At 45.1% G+C, this 23,271-nt stretch overlaps 1 protein-coding gene across 1 annotated transcript in view; it reads right to left on the bottom strand.

Moving 5' to 3' along the window:
- LOC147727443 (serum albumin-like) overlaps positions 1-23,271 on the bottom strand; it is a 217,678-nt gene that overhangs the window by 54,014 nt on the left and 140,393 nt on the right. The window contains exons 10-11 of the mRNA XM_086961515.1: positions 19,807-19,904; positions 14,421-14,559 (exon numbers count right to left, since the gene is read on the bottom strand). Of these exons, the coding sequence (XP_086817641.1) occupies positions 14,421-14,559; positions 19,807-19,904 (237 nt within the window). The remainder of the gene's footprint in view (positions 1-14,420; positions 14,560-19,806; positions 19,905-23,271) is intronic.

Raw genomic sequence — 23,271 nt, 5'->3', positions numbered from 1 at the left:
CATAACAGTTCCCTCCTCGGCTGAGGAAATTTCGTGTGACGTCATCTCGGCAATTTACGTGACTATACTGTCTGCTTCTTCTGAACGATGACTCCTCTCACCCAGAGAATAGGTTTAGGATTGTCACAGACCCCAGTTCAGCCCCAAAACACTGCCTTGTTTGGAGAGAAACCTTAGATGCACCCTTGTTTCAACTGTTATCCTTTAAAAAAGTAAAACTACAATGAACAGTTAACCTTAAAAAAAACAGATAGGGCTCAATGGCTCATGTTAGCATTCACTGCGTAGACAGGGTGCCATGATGTTTCCTCCAATGCTTAGCTTGCCTGTGGTATGGACTCGCTTTATGGTAATCATGGCAACCAAACTTGACGCCACCCTTGGGTGTGTAGGCCCACTCCATGGTCTCCAACGAGCCCTGACTGACATTGCTGGAGTCATTACGTGGCGAGAAGAACACCTGTCTGTTCAGAGTGGCTCCAGCGATACCAGCAGTGAGCTGGCCCACATGCGGAGGACATGGTGCGTATGGAGGTGGAAAGGATGGCAGCCACCGCTGCACATCAGTGGAATTTAGTTGGGATCTACCCTGCCCTGCAGATCCTCATCATGGCTTTGCTGCCACAAAGCTTGGTGATGATGAATGTTGCTGCCCCCACACCATCCACATCTCCGCCCCAGGTGTGTCAGTGCCTCCCAGTGCGGCAGGCCTATCCACTCCGGCACCTGATGTGTCAGTGGGACTCAGTATGGCCAACAATCCTCCTCCGGCCCCTGATGTGTCAGTGGCACATCAGTGCCGCAGCCGGTATAGCAACACCAACAGGTGGGGCGGAGCACTCATCCGGGGATGAGGACGTGGATGTGCCTGTGATCAGAAGGACTCAGAAGCATTCAGTTCCACCACCTGGCCTGTTTCTGCTTGGTCCCGCACATGGCCTCATGACCTTCCACTGACCCCTGAATCACTCAGATGCACTCACCTTGGACAGCGACAATGACTGCCATATCCTGTTTGATGACCAATGACATGGCAACCAGACTGCAGACTGTACCCTCCCTCTTCCGCAGTACTTGCCATCCCCGGACGGACTCTGGCTGGCCCACCACTGGTCCATATTGTGTAGTGTGCTCGGCATTGCCCTGGACCGCTCCAGCTGCAGAACTGCACAGGATGTGCAATAAACTTCCAGTGATGCACTGCTGTGTCATGTCTTTCATCTTTCATGTATGTATGTGTGGATGAATGTAGGGACAGTTATTTCCCTTGCGTCAATGATGCTCATCCTGTGGAAGCCATTCAGAGGGTGCTACATGGCAGTTTGTGTAATGGGTCCCGTGATCATCAAAACAGGGACACACACATCAGCCACTTCCTTGTCCAGACGTGGACTGAACAACTCTCAGAGCCCAAGTGTCATTGTTGCAAGCCCTGCGCTGTTCCAGCGTACGGCAAGACCAATCCACTAACACTCCGAGAGGGGCCTCATTGCTACCCATCGCAGGCCTACTCGCTGATGGAGTGCAGGTCACTGGTCTAGTTGTCAGCATGTCACAGCCAATCCCTGAGGGCAGGTTAGCACGCACACCACACCCATCAGGCACAGGCGTCACAGGCCTAGTGACCCCGCAACTATGAGGGGCCGACAACATCACATTCCCCTCTGCCAGTTGTGACTGGATGATGGACTCTCCACGGTGCTCAATCATAAAGGGCCCATGATTAGCTGCGCACACGGTTTGTGGCACATGGAGTATTGCGGCCGGCACGTGCCTACCACCACGTGGAGCTGACTGGGGTTGAACAGGGTTCTGGCACATGGTGAATTACGGCCGGAACGGGCCCACCACCACAGGGCGCTGAATGATGTTGCACAGGGTTATTGCACAAGGAGCATTGCGGCCGGCACAGGCACCACGCCACAGGTCGCTGACTGGGGTTGAACAGGGTTAGTGGCACATGGAGCATTGCGGCCGGCACGGGCCTACCACTGCGTGGTGCTGACTGAGGTTGAACAGGTTTAGTGGCACATGGAGCATTGCGGCTGGCACAGGCAACCCCGCCATGGGACGCTGACTGGGGTTAAACAGGGTTAGTGGCACATGGAGCATTGCAGCCGGCCCAGGCACCCCACCATGGGGAAGGTGACTTTGGGTGCAATCAGTCATTGCGACCTTAAGCTGCTGAGCGGGTGTGTAGCCTGCGATGATGTCCCGTCCCAGCGGTCCAGACAGCTCAGGTTTTGTGTGCCCTGCTGGACCGCAGTGTAACCCAGGGCCAGCGGGCAGCACAGGCCTACCACCATGTGGCTTCGCTTCCGGGATCACAGAGTTAGTGGCACTGCTTGGGCTGAGCGGGTGTGCAGCCTGTGATGGTGCCGGATGCACTGGTATGTCCTAAGCCATGGAGTATTCAAGATCCAGCACCAGACTTGAGACCTGGTGGCCTGCGCAGCATGGCTGTATGGTGTGGAGGGTGCTATGTCCACGGGTCCCGGGCTTGTGGCTTGCAGCAGCACGTTGAGGGACCTCCTGTTTACATGCCAGTGGCGGAAGGTGAGCAGTGAAGCCCGGGTGTGCATGGGCAGACATGCTCCGATAGGCATTGGGAGGTGCTGGGGTGCCTCTGCCTGGGTGTGCATGGGCGGGCGATGTTGTGTTGTGCAAGTGTGTGCACTATGCCAGTCATGTATCTGGACTCCGTTTCAGATGACGGCTCTGACTCTGTTGTTATTATTATTATTATTAACGAATTTTGTACCGCGCACGGTTACCCAGGGGCATCCCAGCGCTTATAGAGACCTAGAGCGAGCTGCACATGCAGAGCAAAAGAGCTAAAGTCATACCGGGAATAAATAGGTTTTTAAATGTTTCCGGAACCTGAGAAGATTTGGTTCAGAACGTAGTGAGAGTGGGAGGGAGTTCCAGGCCCGCGCTGTATGGATGGAAAAGCTCCTGCCACCTGAACGTGCTCTCCTAACTCTCTTCATCTGAAGGAGGTGTTTGTTGTCAGAGCGTAGAGCTCTTGTAGGCTTGTAAGGCCGGATCATATCCTTCAGGATGGCTGGTCCTGTCCCCTGTATGCTCTTATGGGCAATACAGAGGGCCTTAAAGGTGACTCTCTCTCGGATAGGGAGCCAGTGGAGTGCTTTTAAAGCGGGCCTGGCTGACTGCCTAGCCGGAACGTTCAGCAGCAACCTTGCTGCCGCATTCTGCACTTGTTGCAGGATCTTGAACGTTGACTCCGGCGCTCCGAGAAAGAGCGCATTACTGTAGTCCAGGCGCGAGATGATTAGACCTTGGACTAACAGCTTCCGAGAGAGTTCTGGTAACAGAGGGAGAACCTTACGGGCCGACCGGAGCATTCCATAACACACACCAGCGGTCTTCTTGGCGCGTGTCCTAAAGGACAAATCCGGCTCCAGCCAGACCCCCAGGCTCTTGATCTCCTTCTTTGGGTCAGGCGGGGTGCCCATGCAGTTGGGCCAGCTGCTCGGCGAGAGGGCGAAACTTGACTGGCCCAAGATCATCAGCTCTGTTTTTGATCCATTCAGTTTGAGCGATGACCTGGACATCCAATCAAACACCTCTCCCAAGCATGAGTGGAGCATCTCAGGCTGTTTCTCCAGCTGTGTCAGACCCACCACTAGCTGGGTGTCATCCGCATAGCTTATGGTCTTGAAGCCAAACGGAGACACCACACCCTCCAGGGGTGCCATATACACGTTGAATAACGTGGGGCTCAGGGATGAGCCCTGGGGCACCCCGCAGCGAAGTGGGAGGGGAGGGGATTTTGCGTTTCCTTCCCAAACCTCGAAGGTACGCCCCTCCAGAAAGGAGGCCAACCATTCCAGGGCCACTCCTGTGACACCTGACTCTGCTAGACGTTGTATCAGCACTCCATGATTGACCATATCGAAGGCCGCACTAAGGTCCATGAGGATCACTGCCACTGACCCCCCTGTGTCCAGAGTGCTTCTGGCCTCCTCTACCACTGCTAGCAGAGCCGTGTCTGTTCCATGACCCGGTCGGAATCCCGTCTGGGAGTCCCTCAACCGGCCATTCTCCTCGAGAAAGTTGGATAGCTGTCGGTTTACCAACCTCTCGGCAACCTTACTAACCCCTGGTAGCAAGGAAATGGGCCTGAAGTTGGCCAGGTTCAGCGGGTCCAAGCCGGGCTTCTTCAGAAGCGCTTTGACAACCGCACTTTTCCAGTCAGGCGGCACAGTGCCGTGGGCGAAGGAGAGATTGACCAAATCGGTCAAGGGCTCTCCTATCGGCAAGACGGCCTGCTTTAAATACCGCATTGGGACGGGGTCCCGGGGTGAGCCACTTTTCAGGCTCCCGAGGACCTTCAGTACTTCGCCTGAGGTTACAGGGCCAAATGACATAAGTCGCTTTTCCGAGATGCTCGAGTCCCCAAAAGAGGCCGAAGTCCCCATAACCGGGGGAAGAGAGCTTACAATGGTGTCAATTTTATTCTTAAAATAAGTGGCCAGTTCCAGACATTTTTCCTGTGATCTGTCGGGGACAAGTGGGGGATCAGGCGGTTTAAGAAACTCCTTCATCACTAGAAAAGCTTCCCTGGATGAGGACGCAGCGTGCTTAACTCTCTCCCCATAAAAGGAGGCCTTTGCAGCACGTATTGCAAGTTTGTATGTCCTTAGTTCCATGCAATATTTCTCCCTGCTATCTGTCCCCAAATTCCTCCTCCATGTCCTCTCAGCCCGTTTACAGTTCTTTCTCAGGGTTCTGAGCTCTAGGGTATACCATGGGGCGGACCCCACTCTCCTATCCCTGATAAGCATCTTCTTAAGTGGAAGCACATGGTCCACTGCATTGGTCAGTCAGTTCCTCACAGTGGCATCTGCAGTCACCGGATCCCGACCCTTCTCAGGCAGGGTGACCTCCAAGCGGGCATTCCAGGCCTCTACAGGGTCGGACCAGGGAAGAGCGAGGGGGGGCATAACTGATATACCCGCCATATTCGCGAAGAAAGGATCCAGAAGGTGACTCTTAACATGTGTGGCCCCAGTGTTCATTAATTTAATCTGCAGGGCGCTCAGCTCGCTCATCAGATTAGTTGCCATTGGGTCAGTTGCTTCATCAAAGTGGCAATTGAGGTCTCCCAACAGGATGAAGTTGGACGAGGCCGAAGCCAGGAGCGTGGTAGTTTCCATTAGTGAAGATATAAAATCACCCGCACTCCCAGGTGGCCGGTAGACTAGGAGGCCTGTCAGCGTGCTGGTAGGGGAGAATTGAAGGGAGAATTGGCAGCTCTCACAGTCTTTCACCCCTGCCTCCCGTGCCTTACAACCCAGTGAATCCCTGTAGATAATGGCCAGACCCCACCCCCCTCCCTACGCCTCTGTCAAGATGGTAGATCAAATATCCCGGGGCCAACGCTGTAACCACGTCCGGACCCGAGGTGTCAGATAGCCAAGTCTCAGTAAGAAACAAGGCATCAACCTTGTGGTCCAGGACTAGGGAGTTAATCTCCGTAGCATGGCAGGGGAGAGACCTACAATTCAGCAGGGCGAGACGACGCAAGATGGTAGGGGTAGTTTCTCCTATTCCTGGTTGACAGACTCTACATCCCCTAAAGCACTTTCCCCCTTTTGCAATATAGCAGCATGTGTCAAACTTAGGTAGTCTATAGGATAAAAGATCATTCTTCGTGTACCTGATCCTAGCGGCTTGTTGGGGGCTCGCATCAGGCATAGCAGCTGGCCCTAGTTCCGTCTGGGCCCGGGGGCAAATGCAGGGGGGAGATCGGACACAAAGGAAAATTCAAGAGCAATAATTTTAAAAGCTAAAAACGACTGAGCGCTCAACTAGCAGCCTCTCAGTAAATCTCTATCTCCCGGTCTGGTCGCTAAGCCCTCCTTTTATAGGGTGACTAGACCGCTCGGCGAATGTGACCCCACCTAAGATGGCCGCCAAAACCGGATCGAGCCCGGGACCTGGTAGAAATGCACCACCCAGGGATCGGGGACGAAGGGAAATGCCTCGATGAAGTCTAAGCCCAAATGAGGGTAGGAGCGTTCAATTAAAAAGATTTTTAAAAAGAATTTTAAGAATTTCTGTTGTGTGACCTGGTGTACTTCTATACATACCAGCTAGTGATTGGAGACACACCGGTGGCAGCAGGTGAGCAGTGTGGCCTGGGTGCGCAGGAGCGGCACTCTTTCTCTCCCCCTCTTTTCTTCTCTCTCCCTCTCTTCTTCTCTCTCTCTCTCTCTCCCCCTATCTTCTTCTTCTCTCTCCTTCGCTCTCTCTCTGTCCCTTTGATGAGCACAGGACACACCTTCTCATCATGTTTTTGTCTTGCAGACTGTGCACTATGGATTGTCCCGAGTGGAGGCGCCATGTGCCTTCATTTGATTTCAGTGTTCATTTCAATAAAGTATTATTGGTTGCTTCTAAAGTGAATGTGTGATGCTAATTTCTGTGACAACACATGCATGTCACCATTTGTGATTGCACGACATCAGTCGGATTATTTTGTACATGTTTAGGTGTCGCTTATGTGGCATGTCTTTGGTCGGGGGTGCCAGGGAAGGGTGGTCCTGGGTGTGGTGTCGGTGGGTGTTGTGGCCTTCATGGGTGTCCGTGCTGCATGTTCAGTTACTCCATGGCATCTGTTTGTCTTTACATGTGGCTCTGGGCTGTGCTCCCTTTTGTGGTGCAGGCTGTGTTCCGACTTTACACCAGATCAGAGCAGGTGCTAATTTCCTGCTGCTAACGCACCTTACCGAGTGTTTTTCTTTCTTATCACGGATCTGGCTGGTCGTTGAGAATGTTGCGGAGTGGTGTTGTCACGGCCTTTGGCAGGGGAAAGCCTACTCTGCATCTGATTACATAGAGAATAATTTATCGGGTCCAATAAAATATCAGGTTTGATGATTCAATTATGTTTGCCCTTTAAGTGGCCCTGATGCAGTTTGGGACATACCCCTTCATTAGAGGGTGTATAAATAGTTTTTGTCTACTCCTGAGACAGTCTGATATATTAATTGTTTAGGTTGAGCATTCAAGACCTCTTGTATATACGTCAGTATTATACTTATTATATACTTATATCCGTACGTACTTTGTGGGCTCTGGAGATCTGCCCTAGGACTTGTGTGCTTCCGCTAAGGGATTTTTTTTCTGTTCAAATGCCTCTATTTAACTCTCTTGATAGAAAACAGCAGTGAAGGTCAATAAAATACCAGAATTGCTTTATGCTTGTTCAACAGCCTCTATTTAACTGTCTTGATAGAAAACGACCAGCAGAGGTAAGTAAAATACCAGAATTACTTTAGCATTCTCTAGATATCAGTCCATCGAAATTGTCTTCCACGAGCACCCGTAGACAATAATATTTTTTTCAAATCTTGTATTTTCAGTGATATGACCACCAAAGGCCCTGATTTTATATTAAAAACAGAGCTTTGGACTACACTGTTATCCGCTGAAAGGCAATATTTCTCTCCATGTGTTTCCATACCTGGCGTGTTATGCAGTTTGGTGCTTACTTTTCCTCCATGTTAAAGAACAGTAGATGTTTCAGCACCAAGGCTATTGTGCTGCATAGCTAAATACATATAAGGTCCCAAAGGCAAGACTGATTGCGTTGTGGGAGTTGTAGCACGTCAAATCAATGAATCAAATGCACTGGGCCATTATTGAAACTGAATCTGAGGTATTTATTGGACCTACAAGCTATTCTCCAAATTTTGTTGCAAACTAAACTAACTTCTTAAACCATAATGTTAACAAATTGAGTATGTGGTTGTCATGGTTTAAGTTGACCATTAATATCTACTGGAATCACTTTAGTGCACACAGCGACTCTTCAAGGTTTTCCTTGGGAGTGTTGATTGAATTATTTCTGTGTTTCCATGCTGGAGGGACACACCCAGTTCTACACCTAGGGGCAGATTTACAAGGACTGGCGCATCCCTGCATATTAGCAGCGATGCGCCAGTAAAGATGCGACATGCAGGAATTCCCTTGCGCCACCACGGATGCGTTGCATTTACAATGCTACACACCATGGCACAAGGATAGTCAGATGTGTGTCGCATCTTCTGGCGTAATGGCAGTCCATGGCTGGAGTCGTGTCGCAAGTGCGTAGCAACTCCAGCAATGCTCAGGGACGCCCTGTACTTAACATGCTGCATCACTCCTTACGCCTGCTTCAAGCAGGTTTCAGGTTTTGACGCAGCATGGACGTAAAAGTGACTCAGTGAAATCTTGTAGATTTCACTGCATCACTTTTATGGGGATTCCTTGTGATGTAACGCCCACCCTGCATTCATTATACCTGACCAGAGGCGCAACTAGAGCCAAATTTCGGGGGAGTGTGAGGGGGGGGGACTAAGACAAAATTTCGGGGGGGGGGGCTGAACCTTTAATCAGTAGGCAGAGTGGAGCTGCAGGGGCTCTTAGAAGGGGTGAAACAACTGCAAGGCCTAATTAACATTCAAATGGTCTTTTAAAGACCTGTGAAACGTTCGGGTGCGGTTCTGTGTGTGCCCGGGATCTGTCTCATCCCGGGCTGCCACACACGACGGGGAGGGCTGAAGCCCGGTGAGTACAATGGGTGTTGCGCGCCTGTACCTGACGCAGGTATAATGTAGCGCAGGGTTTTACAACGTGATGCATCTCACTAGATGTGTCATGTTGTAAATCTGTTGCATTGTGGCACATTGTTTATGACGCCACTCCTTCACAGAAGTGACACAACGGTGTCGTAAAGATGACGCAAGGGTCTGTAAATCTGCCCCCTAGTCTGCACTTCACAGCCCTCAGCAGTGCCAACGGTACAATCCAGATACCATTGTCATGTCCTAACTTTGTCAGCTCACTAAGCTGGCCCTCAAACCGTCAAATTATGAATAGCTCCCTCATAGTAATTCCACAGGTTTAATACAGGGCTGCCTGTCACGCTGCTAATCAATAATTTATGAAAAATGTAATGCAGGATACACCTTTCCCCCAGTCTCTACCTTACACTTAGCTTGCAACACACACTATAGTCTGGCAGCTTTCTAATAAAACGTTATCTCACTTCTGAACTGGATCTAAGAAATGAAGCAAGTAGTAAATATAAATCTTAATAGTATTTTAGCCTGGAAAATGTAAATCTATAATCAGATTTGTGCAATCTATATATAGCTTTTTGACGATTAAGACATGATACATTATGACCCCAATCCAATTTCATTGGCCAAATGAGACTTGTACTTCATCTGAATCATTTTATATATTTTTTACACCTCTGAACCCAGTTCAACCTCACATCCATAGACTGCTTTCCTGAAAAATATTTATTGCTCAGGCTTCAAAAACGGACACACGATGGCCAAAAAACGACAAAAGAGTTGATCTGTGTGCAATGTTTGCACAATTATTAGTAAAGCAATTCTAAAAAACGTAGGGCCATATTATCAAGAACAGGCAATAAAATTATCGCCGCTTTATCGTCAGGAAACTGCCGCTAAAGCGGCGATATTGGGTTTGATAATAGGCCCTTGTGAATTCCCATAGCAGCCCAGGTTCTGGTGTTAACCTGGGCTGCTATGGGAATTCACAAGGGCCTATTATCAAGCCCATTATCGCCACTTTAGCGGCAGTTTCCTGCTGATAAAGTGGCGATAATTTTATCGCCTGTTCTTGATAATATGCCCCGTAGTCCTTTGAAAGACAGTATAAGGCGCGGCACAACAACAGAGTTGCCAACACTGGCACTGTGGACCAGGTTCAAGTCCCAGTCTCAGTTCAACATCCTGTGATTGCGGGCAAATCACTTCATATCCCTATGCCCAGAAAAGGAAAATGTTTAACATAACCTGGTGCTCATAAAAGGTGCTCTAATGCCCTTGGGTCACATTTAGAAGAGGGGTTCCTGACACACTCATAGGGCCTTATTTATGAGGCAGTGCGCCACTTTTACACTTCTGGTGCGCCACTTTTTGTGACGCACCAGCGGAGTAAAAAATGGGGCTTGTTGCACCATATTTACAAAGTGATGCATCTAGGTAGATGTGTCACTTTGTAAACCCCTTCGTCACATTATACCTGCGCCAGGTATAATGTATGCAAGGGGGGGGGGGGGCGTTTTGACCCAAGAAAGAGTCTTAGAAGTGACACACTGAAATCTATGAGATTTCACTGCGCCATTTCTTGGACGCTAATGCGTCAAAATCTTATGCCTGTCTCATGGCAGGCGTAAGACTGACGCAGGCACTAACAACATGGGATTTGCCCATGTGAAAGTACACATTGCTGGAGTTACATCACTTTTGTGACACACTCCAGCAATGCATCACATTTGCGCCTACAGATGCGTCAGAAATATTGACGTATCTGTAACTCCTTGCGTCATGATGCGTCATACTGTAAATATGACGCATCGTTAGTGTCGCAGGGAGAGCGCAGTGAAAAGTGACGCATTGTTGTTTTCATGCAGCGATGCGCCACTTTACATAAAAGAGGCCCATAGTGTCCAATGTCCAGTAAAAATCTATTTCAATTGGATTAGGCTGGACTACAAGGTGAAGGGAAGGCTGGGTGGTGTGGAGATGAGCTCTGTGCCCTACACCTGTCCTCGCCATTTGTGGTGTGAACATATAAAAACAACGAGAGAGTTGTGGACACAGAACCAACATCACTGTGAGGTAAATGTTACGGTGGAGGTTGTGGGAACATTTTACAAATTGGTTGAGGAACACCCTCCAATGAGTGCTAGTGGCCATTTTGAAAATAACTGCTGTGTCCACTGTTCCTCCCCTCAGAACAAGCTCAGAATCGTAAAAAAAGATTGTACTGCATGGAACTGAAGATTTGCGAGATTTAGATCCACTCCATTTCTTGAATCAATATGTCCACGACATTTGTTAGATCAGTGAGAGAATATATCTCCTAGTCCAAAAGTTGTTTTCGTGGTGCTACTTTTGGGAAGACTATTTACTGGAGGAGCTATTTTCAAGAAGCTGTAAACTGAGAGTATGGAAAGTTTCAGTAGATGTTTCTGACTACAGAACATTGCACATTGGGTACTTAGGTAGGTAAAACCATTTTAAAAGATCTGTAGTAAAATGGGGTTAAGATAAGTCAGTGCCAACATCTAAAGCAAGCTGGGACAAATTAAAAGGATAACTGTTAGACCAGCATTAAATCATAACCTGAGAAAGCCTTGTTTTTTTTCAAATATGTTCCACCATAGGTCAAAAATCAGTGTTGACTTGCTACATATTCATCTTTGTCTTTGACTCATCAGGAGCAGCACCTATATGCCAGGCAGCGGGTTCCAATACTCCCATTGGCCTTCCTGACTTTTTTAAACTAATGGTTCAATGGGGTTCATTTACGAGAAGTGTTGCATTGCTGCGTGAAAGTGGCGATGGGCCACTTCTCAGTTCGCCTTCCTTGCGACACCAATGATGCGTCATATTTAAAATATGACGCATCATGTCGCAAGGAAGGACAGATCTGTCAGTATAACAGACGCATCTGTCAGCGCAAAAAGTGGCGCATTGCTGGAGTTGTGTCGGAAGCCTGAAGCAACTCCAGCAAGGTTCCTTTCACAAGGGGCAAGTCCCATGTAAAAGTGCCTGTGTCCCCCTTATGCCTGCCATGAGGCAGGCATAAGGTTTTGATGCATTGGCATCCTAGAAGTGGCGCAGCGAACTCTCAAAGATTTCGCTGGGCCACTCCTACAAGCTTTTTTTGCAGGGAATGCCCACCCTGCATACATCATACCTGGTGCAGGCGGAGCTGCTCAACGCGCCAGTTTGCGCTACGTTTTTGATGCTCGGCAATGCAACATGAGTTCTTGTGCTCTAAATCGTGAGCGAACGACACTAGTGAACAAAGTCTGCTTAAAGTTGCATCCATATGCAGCTGAGGCCACTGCCATTCTCTTGCGCCTACTGTCTTCACAAAAAAGGCACTGGATGTTGTAAGCGTGGCCTAAAGCAGCACCTACAGCCAGCAAGTCTTGCAAGCACTCTCTGGCAGTTGACAAGTCTTGGTGGCACTGGCCGGTATCAGGCAAATCTTGTTGGCGCTCGCAGGCAGCTGGCCTGCAGAATTTATTGGGAACTCTGCATTCTCTGCAGATTGCGGAGTTCCCAAATTCCTCAACCCAGGCCTACGCTTATGTCCTTGATGTGGAGCAATGGGCTGCACAGCAGCAGTTCGATGGAACAATGTGGAGGTCCTCTGTGATGGGTTGCATTGTGCTGCGTTGGTTCCAATGAGTAGCCATTAGGGCTGCAATACCAGGTCAGCGTTGAATTGTGTCATGCTGTGTCTGTTCTGATGAGGAGCTGCAAGTGCCACAGGGCAAGGTCCATGTCGAGGTGTGTTCATGCTGTGGATGTTCCAAGGAGGAGTCATGTTCCAATGAAGAGATGTGAATGGTGTGCCGGGTTCTGTCATGGTGTGCCACTTCTGGTAAGGGACCATAGCTGTGGTTGCAGAGCACCTTTATACCCATTTCCAAGGGTCCAGGACTGGGGAGGCAGCACTTGTGGGGGGTTGGGCAGTAGGACTCAAAGAAGGCATAGTCCAGGGGCAGGGTTCAAGATGGTTGTAGCCTTTTCTGTCTCTTAGGCTCTGATCAGTCACTCTGGTGGTCCTGGGCTAAAAGAGTGCATGTCCACTCCCTCTTACTCAGGCAACAGGGTTGTAGGAAACCAAGCAGTAGGGCAGCAGAGCGGTCATTTTAGCACTCTTCTGAGTCTTCCACAGCTTCAGAAGTGATCTGAATAGTGTCTGAGGGTTCCAATTTTATACCTGCTGCACACTTTGCAGTGGACGAAGCTTCTGGAGTTTACCCCTACAGAGATGTCTGGAAATCCCTGCCTCCTTGCCTTGATATCTGTCTGGGGGCACAATAGGTTAGTGTGAAGTCCTTTGTGTGTGTGTGTGAGCTGACCCAGTGCCTTTGAAATGCAAGTGTGGTAGATTACAGCTCTGCCACCCGATCAAACCTGTGATTACCCATCCTGCCAACACCCAATTGTGATTCTGTCTGGAAGGAATACACAAAGGTCAACTGCCATCTACACCTAGTCTTGTGACCCAGTAAAAGGCTGCCGTCACCAAATAGTTAGAATAAGAGAATGAACGTCAACGTTCTAAAAGTGTCATTTTCAGAACTGTAACTTAAAATTTTACTTTACCATTAAAGAGGATTTTACATTTCAATTCCTCAGATACCAAATATGACTTTCTGATCTGCTTCCAATCATAAGTTAGCACATATTAAATGTAATAAGGTAACTCAATGTTATCCTATTGAAGAAGTAGGCCTCACAATAGTGAAAAGGCAAGTAAAACTTAAAAGTACATGTCCAGCTTTTTCATTACAATGCACGCTGCCCATGGGCTGTTTAACCCCTTAAGTGCTGCTGACGGCCAATGGTCGTCAGCAGCGCTACCTCCCCAGTGCTGCGCACGACCATTGAACGTTCATTCAGCACTAGTTCTAATGGACAGCGCAGCACTGGGGAGGAATGTGTAATAGCAGCTATGAGGTTAAGGCCTACCTCAGGGTTGACATATGTAATAAAAAAGGCACTTTCAGATTTGATGGGGGTCATTTTGCTGAGTCGAACTGTCAGTTTAAAACTGCAAACAGGCTACTATAGCAGGCCTGAGGCATGTGTTAAGGAGCTAATTGAGTGGGTGGCACAATAAGTGATGCAGGCCTGCTAGTATTATTACATTTACCAGCCCTGGGTATGTGGTATACCACTTTACTATGGACTTTTAAGTAAATTTAGTATGCAAATCAGGTGTAAGTCAATGTTACCATGTTTTAGGGAGTAAGCGCACGCACTTCAGCACTGATTAGCAGTGGTAAAGTGCACAAAGTCATAAGGCCAACAAAAATGAGCTCAGCCAAAATAGGAAGGGTGAAGGCAAAAAGTTTGCGGGGAAGACCACCCTAAGGTTAAAAGTGTTAGCAAAGTGCTTGCTCATGCTAGAAACAGCACTATGAAACCTTAGACATGAAAGCAACACTTTTAACAGTGGAGTAATATTGGGACGTAACCCTGAGGTCAAGAAGTACACACCATGTGGCAACATCGCTGTTAATTTCTACTTGAGGACATTTTGATAAACCTTGCACTAAGATGGCCTATTTAATGTGTCTTTCGTTCAATAGCAAATATTTTAGGAGATTCTGTCAACAATTATAGATGGTGGATAGACTGTAACTAGTGTTTTACATTAAAAGGAAATCTCAGTTACCCTTTTGAAAGAACTGACTTCCTGCTGATACTAAAAGCCATTGGGGTGATTCTAGTGCAAACCAGCATAATGACAGAGGGAACGTTTGAGTGCAGTTTACCATTACTTGAAAGATACAGCAGATTTAAGGAGAACAAGTGACTAGTTTCAATAATATTTATACTTACACCGCCATCAGAGCAGGACATCTGTTTTTCTTGAGGTACTTTACAGCACTTTTGTCCTACAGATACCATTCCAGTTGCTATTTTAATAAGCGACTCAACTGTTACTTGGGGCATCTTTTTAGTATATTCCGTCAACATCCTGAAATTAGAAGAATTCAGAAGTAATATATCTTCTGTATTAAAATGGTGAACTTGACTGAACACATAGAGACTCAATAATGACCCCAGAAAAGGTGAACATCGAAACACTATCAGCAACAGAACTCCAAACACCAAAGGGTGGAATCCCGTGCATTTTTCTGTGAAATATGTTGCTTCTGCTGTTATTGAGCAATAAGTTGACTTTCTAAATCACACTATATCTGGACAGAAATGCTGTGGCTAACTTCATAGAATTAAATTGCCTCCTCATGGATGTTACCTTTTAGTTTTCATCAATAATTATTCATTATTTATTTATTTCATATTCTAGATGGCCCGAAATTAAGCTTGTCTCAGGCATCAGTTCTACAGCAGTTTTAAAGTTTTGGGTGGAGGTTTTGAAATGAGAGGGACTACCTAATACTCTTTTGATGGATAACGGGGTACTGGTTAGTTCTAAATAAATGAAGGCAAGATCTAAGGTTGTGTTGTAAGCAAGAGGTCTTAAGATGGTCAGAAGCATATTGTCTAACTCCTCACCAGTCCGCAAAATGACTCAGTTTGAGCTGTTAAAAGGAATCAAACCCAATTCTAGGATAGTACCTCAGTGGATGAAGTGGCACAAAGGTTGGGTGAAGGTTGATGTTAGTCAACAGTGGAGGAAAAAGGAGTTGGAATTGCAAGCAGCTTGTTGAAGAGATTTGATCAATTGCATAGGTCCAAGTTGTTAGATTTCAAAGTCGGTGAGTGGGTTAAAGTTAAAGCCCCTACTGGCAACAAGAAATTCCCCCAATTTAATGAACCTATGAAAACCACAAATCTCTTTCAGAATGCTGTCAAGACACAAGATGGTAGAATGAACATGGGGAGAGTACTAAGACATTCCTGGCCTAGTCAAATTAATGATAAAAGAAGGAAAAGCGAAGAGGTAATACCAGAAGGTGAGCATATGGCTGAGAAACATGAAATACACAATAGTGCAAGTACTAATATCAGAATCTGATCAAGTGGACATCTGATGCGTCTCACCCCCCACTGCCAAATACTCCAGTGCACACCACAGACAAGGTCCTCAGAGACTAATTACAGCACTGATCAGTCCAAGAGATATGCGTCATAAGCATCCGACTCACCAGGAGTCACCAGGAGTACTCTTATTATTTGGCAGTTCATGACTTTCATGTCCACTTGGATCATTTCATTGGCCATTCTAGATTCTTTTCAGGGGTGGGCGCTGCAGAATATGTAGGCAAAACCATATCAAATTATAACCCATTAATGTAACACATTTTGTGGGGAAAAGGCACAACACTGAATTCCACATGAAGGCTTCAGCACAATGCTCTAGAAGACCCAGCGTTCTGTGCATCAATCAGGGAGTTTATAGAACATTGATACGAAGAAAATGAGGGCTCAACCAATCACACTCCACTATATGGGAGGCTTTAATAGTAACACGTTAGCAACATTGTATACAAACAACTGTACGGATCAGGAAGCTAATTATCAATCAGCTAGATGCTCTTTACAGACAGCTCCATGACCTTGAGAACAGGATGGTAGACGATTCAAAACATCTTACTGTTTTGAAGGAAGATAAAGAGCATGCTTCCCTAGTCAAGCGTTATAACTGCTTTATCTACGCAGCATATTTAGCTCACCTGCGCACAGAAGGTGATACATTTGGCACACTTCTAGTTTAGTTAGTTAATCCAGACAAACAAGGGTCCACCTTAACAAAAATTGTGGACATAGAGAGTCTCTACAGCAGTCCCAAGAAACAATTAACAACGTGTTTTTACGCTGCTACAAATGACTATAGGCTAGTAGTAATGGTAGACCAGACTCTAATATAGATTACTGTCTTGAATATTTCTCATTGCCTAAATTAGTGCGCTAGGTGAGAACAGAACTTGGATGACCAATTTCCTTACAGAAGGTGAAATATACAATATATCTGCTGGCAAAAGGTAAGGTGTCTGGGGCAAACGGCCTGCCTATTGTGTTTTACACATCTTTCAGAGATCAACCAGCACCTAAATGTAAATGTAGTGCTTTTTTTTAAATATAGCACACGCATCACCCCCGAAGGGGTCTCAAGGTGCTGTGCACATACCGCTGTGGAACCCTTCCTGACCTTTCCCCGTGAAGTGCCCACTCCTGGGCACCCCCAAGATGAAGCCAGGCCTCCTAGCGCTGTTGGGGCCATTATGGAGATTAAGCAAGCTATTGCCCAGAGTTGCAGAGTGGGACCCATGATTAGAATAGGCACCAAGGAGATAATTATCAGGTCCGGGGAAATTGAGCCCAAGACCAGCAGAGGTGGGACCTGAACCCTGGTCCGGGCCAAACTTCTGCATCAGGGTCTGCCGCTCTAACCTTTGAGCCACACTTCTCCACAAGATCTAAGATGGTCAAGCTCTATAATGAAGCATTTGAACATGTGAAGCGCCTCCCCATGATTTGGGAGGCACTTGTAGCATCCGTCCTGAAGCCAGGAAAAGACCAAGAGGAGTCGTCAGCATACCGCCCCCTCTCAATATTGAATGTGGCCTATAAGATATTTGTGAAAATTCTTGCTAACCGACTACTGCCTCACATGACTCCCTTAGCTGGAGATTCCTTGACAAGGTACTGCACCGTTTCAGCCTGGGAGAAACCTTCATAAATGGGTTAAAGTCCTGTGCAACCTCTTGACAGGATGAGAACGCACTGGTCAAGTGATCTTGTGGGTAATATATAGTATGCTGGGGAACAAGCAAGAAGGCACTATCTCCACCCTCCTATTTGCTCTAGTAATCATGCCCTTTGCGCATGACTTTGCTCAATTGGCAGAGAATGGGGAATTCCAAATAGAACAGCATACAAAATAGTTTCACTTTATGCTACTGACCTCTTGTTATATGTGCGAGAAACAGAGACCAACATCTATGAGGTCATTAGGGACCTTGAAGCCTTTGGCGGCTTATTAGGTCTGAAGGTGACCTGGTCAAAACTAATCATTTCCCATTGAAACCCCGAGCCCCATCAACCTGGGATAACTCCATAGCCAGTCTTCCTAAATCGGAAGCCTCCACTTTAGATATTTAGGGGTACAGTTTTATAACACCAAAGCTGACATAATAGAGAGGAATATAGGAAAGGCAGTAAGATCACTCCATTTACAGCTCCCCTTTTGATTTTCTCTATCTCTCACAGGAGCAAACTGAATAGAATTGAATAAAATGGTAGTGTTAAATCATCTGCTCTATTAGTACACAATGTTACTGATGCAACATTTTAAAAGATTAGACAGTTTATTATTGTATCTGATTTAAAATGGAAGCTACCCTAGAGTGGTTTAGCTACTTTGAAATGACTGGCAGTCCAGGGCGGTCGAGGAGTACTTGATTTTGAGCTAAATAACTTGTGCCTTTTCAGTCGGTTGGCTCACTTATATCCGGGCACTGTTAGGAATTCTTTGAAGTCAGTAAAAATTGACCACCTTGCTAAATTGGTCCTGCATCTGCCTGGGCCACAGAATACGGCACTCTGCCTCATAAGAGTAATGCCATATTGTCATTGGAGTATCATGCAGTGTGTGACAAACGCTCAGCCCTATGCTTATTGGCTCAGCTGTCAATGAACAAAAGCATAGTAGTAGCTCAACAGAAGCAAGCAGAACGTACCATAGCAGGCGACCTGTTAGGGAATGGAACCCTGACACCCTTTGAAGCAAAACTAGTGGGATCGGATCTTCCATCTGTTGGGTTTCTGATCCACAGCATGGTATTGGCTCTGATGTATACTTACTGGCACATCATTGATGCAGAATCTCTCCTACCTGGCTACATACAAACTGTTTCAACATGCGGACGGGCCATAAGCTTTTCACATAGCTGCACAGACCATTACTGACTTTTTTTACTCTCCTGTTAACGAAACTGAACTTCTCTGGGAGAAAGATTTAGAGCATCCTCTTAGTGACAGAAATTTAGATAAGTTCCTTAAATTTTGGAAAGTCTCTTGCAATGTCAGGCTTCAACAAATGTAATATTACCAATCACACAGAGGTCATGTGTCCCCTCACATGATTAATGAAATACAACAATGAAACATCTCGGTGTGCCCATTGTCATGAGGAGAATGCTGATTTTTTTATCACATAATGTGGGGGTGTCTCATTTGTGGCCCAGTTCTGGCACTGATTCAAATTTTTCCAAAGACTGTACCAGGAAGGTAGACATACAATACTCCAGAAGCCTGACTTATTGGCCTTGTAACTCGCACCCACTAAGGAAAGGCGGGAACAAAATTTGCTGATTTGTTATTGATACTAGCGAAGCCGCCCATCATTATGAACTGGAACTCCCCAACAGAGCGGCATATCAAACATTGGGTTGCAGCCATCAAATTACATCATGTGAAAGTGATGCATTGTACAAGGAGGGGGTCACTGTAAATTTTGAATTTCCAAGGATTGGTACGAATTATGCTTCCCTAGCTGAGGCCAGAAACAATGACGAAATGTCCAAATTAAAGCAAAGACACACAGCCCCAATGATGCGTATCCCCCACAGCTTAACAGTAATACCTGAAGTAAATTCAAATTCAAATCAAATTCTATTTTTAATTGATTTAGATCTCTTTTGAGATCAACTATTTAAATAAAATATATTGATTCATAATTTTTTATAAAAACCTTATACATGTTTAAAAAAATCTATTTTAAAACATGAATAACACTGATTTAATGAATTTATACAAATTATACCAAATAAATTCATTCAGTGGATGTTTAAAAAAAGCGATCAAGTCAGTAGGAAAGTATAGGCTATATCTAAAGGTTTCATAAAACAGTTTCTAGCCTCTACTACCTCCTTATTCGAACATACATATAAAATATGTAGTAAATCCTGGATTCCATTATTGCATTTACCAGAAGTAATTTTATAGGAAATACCAATATAAACAGATCAAAAAAAATTGGTGTAAATTAATTTGCCAGTTTTTGCTGTAGTGGAGAGCATTTTGCCATGGAGATTAACATTAGCAATGCAAGATTTCTGATACACCCCTTTATTGCCTTCACCTTCTCAGACAGAGCTGACGACAATTTGAAATGCTAGTGGGGTTTACCGCTATTTGATGGAAATTTTTGGGCAGGTTTGTCAAATATAGATTGGACGAATCAAAGAACAGTGCAATTCTCCATGAGATAAAAATCTGTGAATTGAAGTATGTCAGTATTTATTAAAAAACTCACGTGTTCTCAAATGAACAGGATCCCTGATTTTCGAAGGCATCACAAGTCTTTTTCATTAATTTTACGCTTGACTCAATTTCCTTTTTCAGTTCGTCTTCCTAAAAACAAATCAAAATAGTAACTACATGAACCCAGATTGGATCAAGAATGAAGAATTGAGACATTTAGATTTTTTTTCTTTAATTTATTGGCATTTAATAAAAAGGACAAACAGTCTCCTGCATCACTACCGTTTTAAATCTGTTTCGGCTTAAAGTCATGATTTGAAAATGCACTAATTCATACTTATTCACCACTGTGACGTAAAAGTGTTAGGATATGTCTGTGTCTTCATTAGTAGTTTAGGGCAATAAATTGGATATAGGCAAAATGTGTTGGACCTCTAAAATGCCTGTTATGCTGGTCACCTAACAAATTTTCAAAAGCCCCTGAAAAATGGGTACTCCCTAACTCTTATTTTTAAGTCTGAACCCTCAGATTTACCCACTCAAACTTGTGCAATTGTATTTTGTTTAGGTTTATTTTATTGTCATATGGAAAATATTCATCCCTGTCTAGAAAGATCTGCCCTTTAACCCCCAATACATTCAAGGTTTTTTTTTTCAATTCCCACCTTGGGAAGGGGTTTAATCCTGCCCTTGACAGGAGTAAATTGCCCACCATTTTTATGGTGGGAATCAGTTATTAAAAAGTGTTTGACTATCCACAAACATAGGGAGTTTATGGGCTCTCTCAATCTTTTCAAGCTATCTCTTCCCTAGTTTAAGAAATCCTAGCCCCCTTAGTAGGACCACAGGTGCAAGATATGAATGCATTGTGGGGTAAAAATATGCTCGATAAATGGTTTCACAAACACAATTTCACCAACTGTCAATTCGTTTTATTAGTAATACAGATTATTTGCATGTAAATTGACCATAAACATACAAACGGCCTGTCTTTAGAGTTGGTCCTTAAGCACATATCTGGATTAGGAAAAACATTACAACTATTTCAGAACACAGATTCTTCCTTATAGTGCATGTTAGATACCCGAAGCACATTCAATAACAATTTCACAACAATTAAAAATATAGTCCAAAAATGTATAATATAATCAGTGCCGCATGTTCCAATAAAATTGAAAAAAACCTCAGTTCAACAGATATGTCAAGATCCTGCATATGCTCCAGTAAACAGTGTCAATGTGATACTGAATGTTGTACTTTCAAAATGCAAGATCAGGTAAAACCTTCAGGATCACAAAAAAAATCTAATAGAAGATGAACACTAGTCCATAAGCCTTCTTAGTGATCAAGAAAGTATACTAGCCCACCTCATTTGCATGTCAATTCCAAAAGAACACTTCACAGGTTTTTTAAACACATGTATGACAACTCTCAGAGGGCCTTCCAACTCATTTCCTGTAAGCAGCCATTTCAAATGATAAATAATCCAAGATTTCAATCGATTTAAGTTGCTATGTACAATGAAGCAATCAAATGTATTGACTTTTTGCCCTGGGTATGAGTGTCCTGTTAAAGTGGATATGTGTAGTAACTCCGGTTGCCCACAGTAAAATGTGGAGTTTTGTTTGCAAACACCACACACTTGCAACTTTCGGCAAGTACATTTTACCAGGTCAATCCTGCTGAAGTCTACCATTGGAAAAATGCTGAGAAATTTGCGTTTTGATTCAGAAAACAATGAAATCATTAGTATGCCCCATTTTTGTGCTAACTCACAATAGGTGGTATTTTTTGCACCATATAAATCTGGACTCCAGCAATGTTGTATTTTGTCCTCTGGGTCACTCGTAATATGGGCCATAATAAATTATACAAAATGTTCAGTTTCTGTCTGTATTGCTGCCCATGGACATTCATCTCTCCTCAAAGTGTATTAATGTACAAGACTGGAAAGATATGTCCGCTCCATAGAATTGGGCTCTATTCCGTAGCTCAGAGTCATGCCAGCACCTATAGTGTTTAGAAAACAGTGCTGATATTAACATCTCTACAGCACAGTATGTTCTAGAAATCAGACTCATGTTTTTTCAGTTTGTTTTCTTCTTGAACGTACTACATTTTTCTTATTTACATTTTTATCGTTCCGATTACATTTTTCTTTTTTTTTCAATGATCAATAATTTCCCCTTCAGGCAAGTTACTATTTTCAAATTAGCAATACACTACAACGAAAAAGAACTAAGGGACCAAATTAGAGTTTGACAGATGGTTCTCTTCCCATCAGACTGACAGAGGACTTAAGTGTCTCTCAAATTTAGAGATGCTCGCAAGCCCAACAGTCATCGCTGTACATTAAAAGGAATCGTCTCTCAATGTACAAAAGGTTTGGTCAACATGCCCACCAAACTTTTAAATCTTTTTTGTTTTTCAGAAACCCGAAGTGGGCATTTGTTTCAGAAAACACAAAACTAATGACCCCATCACCCAGGAAGTTATCCAAAAAGCCGAACAAAAGCAGAGTTGGTGGCCTAGGTAGCTCTGAAGTATTAAAGTCATGTTTTTACACAAAAAGTACCTCAGATGACTTCTGTGCTTGAGATGTAGCAGTGTCCAAAAGATGACTGTTAAGCACATGAGATGACAGCCCACAGCTCATAGCAGCAAGAGGGACAAATTGTGTCATTGGTGTGCATACTTTGCTTTTTGGTAATTTTATATTTTTACCTAATTTTCATCAAATTTCTTTTCAGATGGAACTTAATAATGGAAGAGTTTATTTCTATCATTTTGGACTGAGGAAAAAAGTGTAAGATTAACAATCCTGGTGAATATTTGTATACGTGTCAAAACTGTAATCAGAATTCTTATATTGCAATTTGGCGGCTCGTCAGTTATGGCGGAGGAGTGTCGCACCACAGCTGAAAGGCTGCAAATGAAAAAAAAAATTATAATAAAACTATTTTATTATCATTTTCTTTTTCACGTACTCTGACTTGGCTGAGTCCACAGAGTCTAGGGAGGGGTGGGGCCATGCTCTGCGTCTGCAGCAGCCAGGAGTAGGGAGGAGGAGTGCTACGTGAACTGTAAGTGCACATGTGGGTTTCAACGGCTGACTTAGGATGGCTAAACCGACATGCACACTTACATTTCTCCAACACAGCTGTCTTGCACAGTTGGGTGGGAAAAAAGGCACAGGCTCGCTGTCCCTAACTGAGCAACATGTCAGCCCGCTCAGACCAATCTTGGTGCTTCTCTCATGCACAAGAGCAGCGTCTGGATTGGGTGGGAGGGGAGTTAAGGAGCATCAAGGCTGCATCCGAGAGCAGCAGGTAAGTTCTTATTCCATCCATCACCCCCTCTTTGCTGTCCACCAAGGTTTAGTGTTACAGTATAACAGAGAAACCCAGACATCCACCAGACCCGGGTTGAGTATAGTACAAGTGTTGGAAATGGCCCTTTTTGCAGGGTTATCCCCAAACTTTTTGCTTCTTCCTCCCTTGTTTTTCCTCCCTTGTTT

This window comes from Lissotriton vulgaris, chromosome 3_1 (assembly GCF_964263255.1).
Source record: "Lissotriton vulgaris chromosome 3_1, aLisVul1.2, whole genome shotgun sequence".
In the NCBI taxonomy this organism is placed as follows: Eukaryota; Metazoa; Chordata; class Amphibia; order Caudata; family Salamandridae; genus Lissotriton; species Lissotriton vulgaris.
This window is presented reverse-complemented; position numbering and strand designations above follow the sequence as displayed.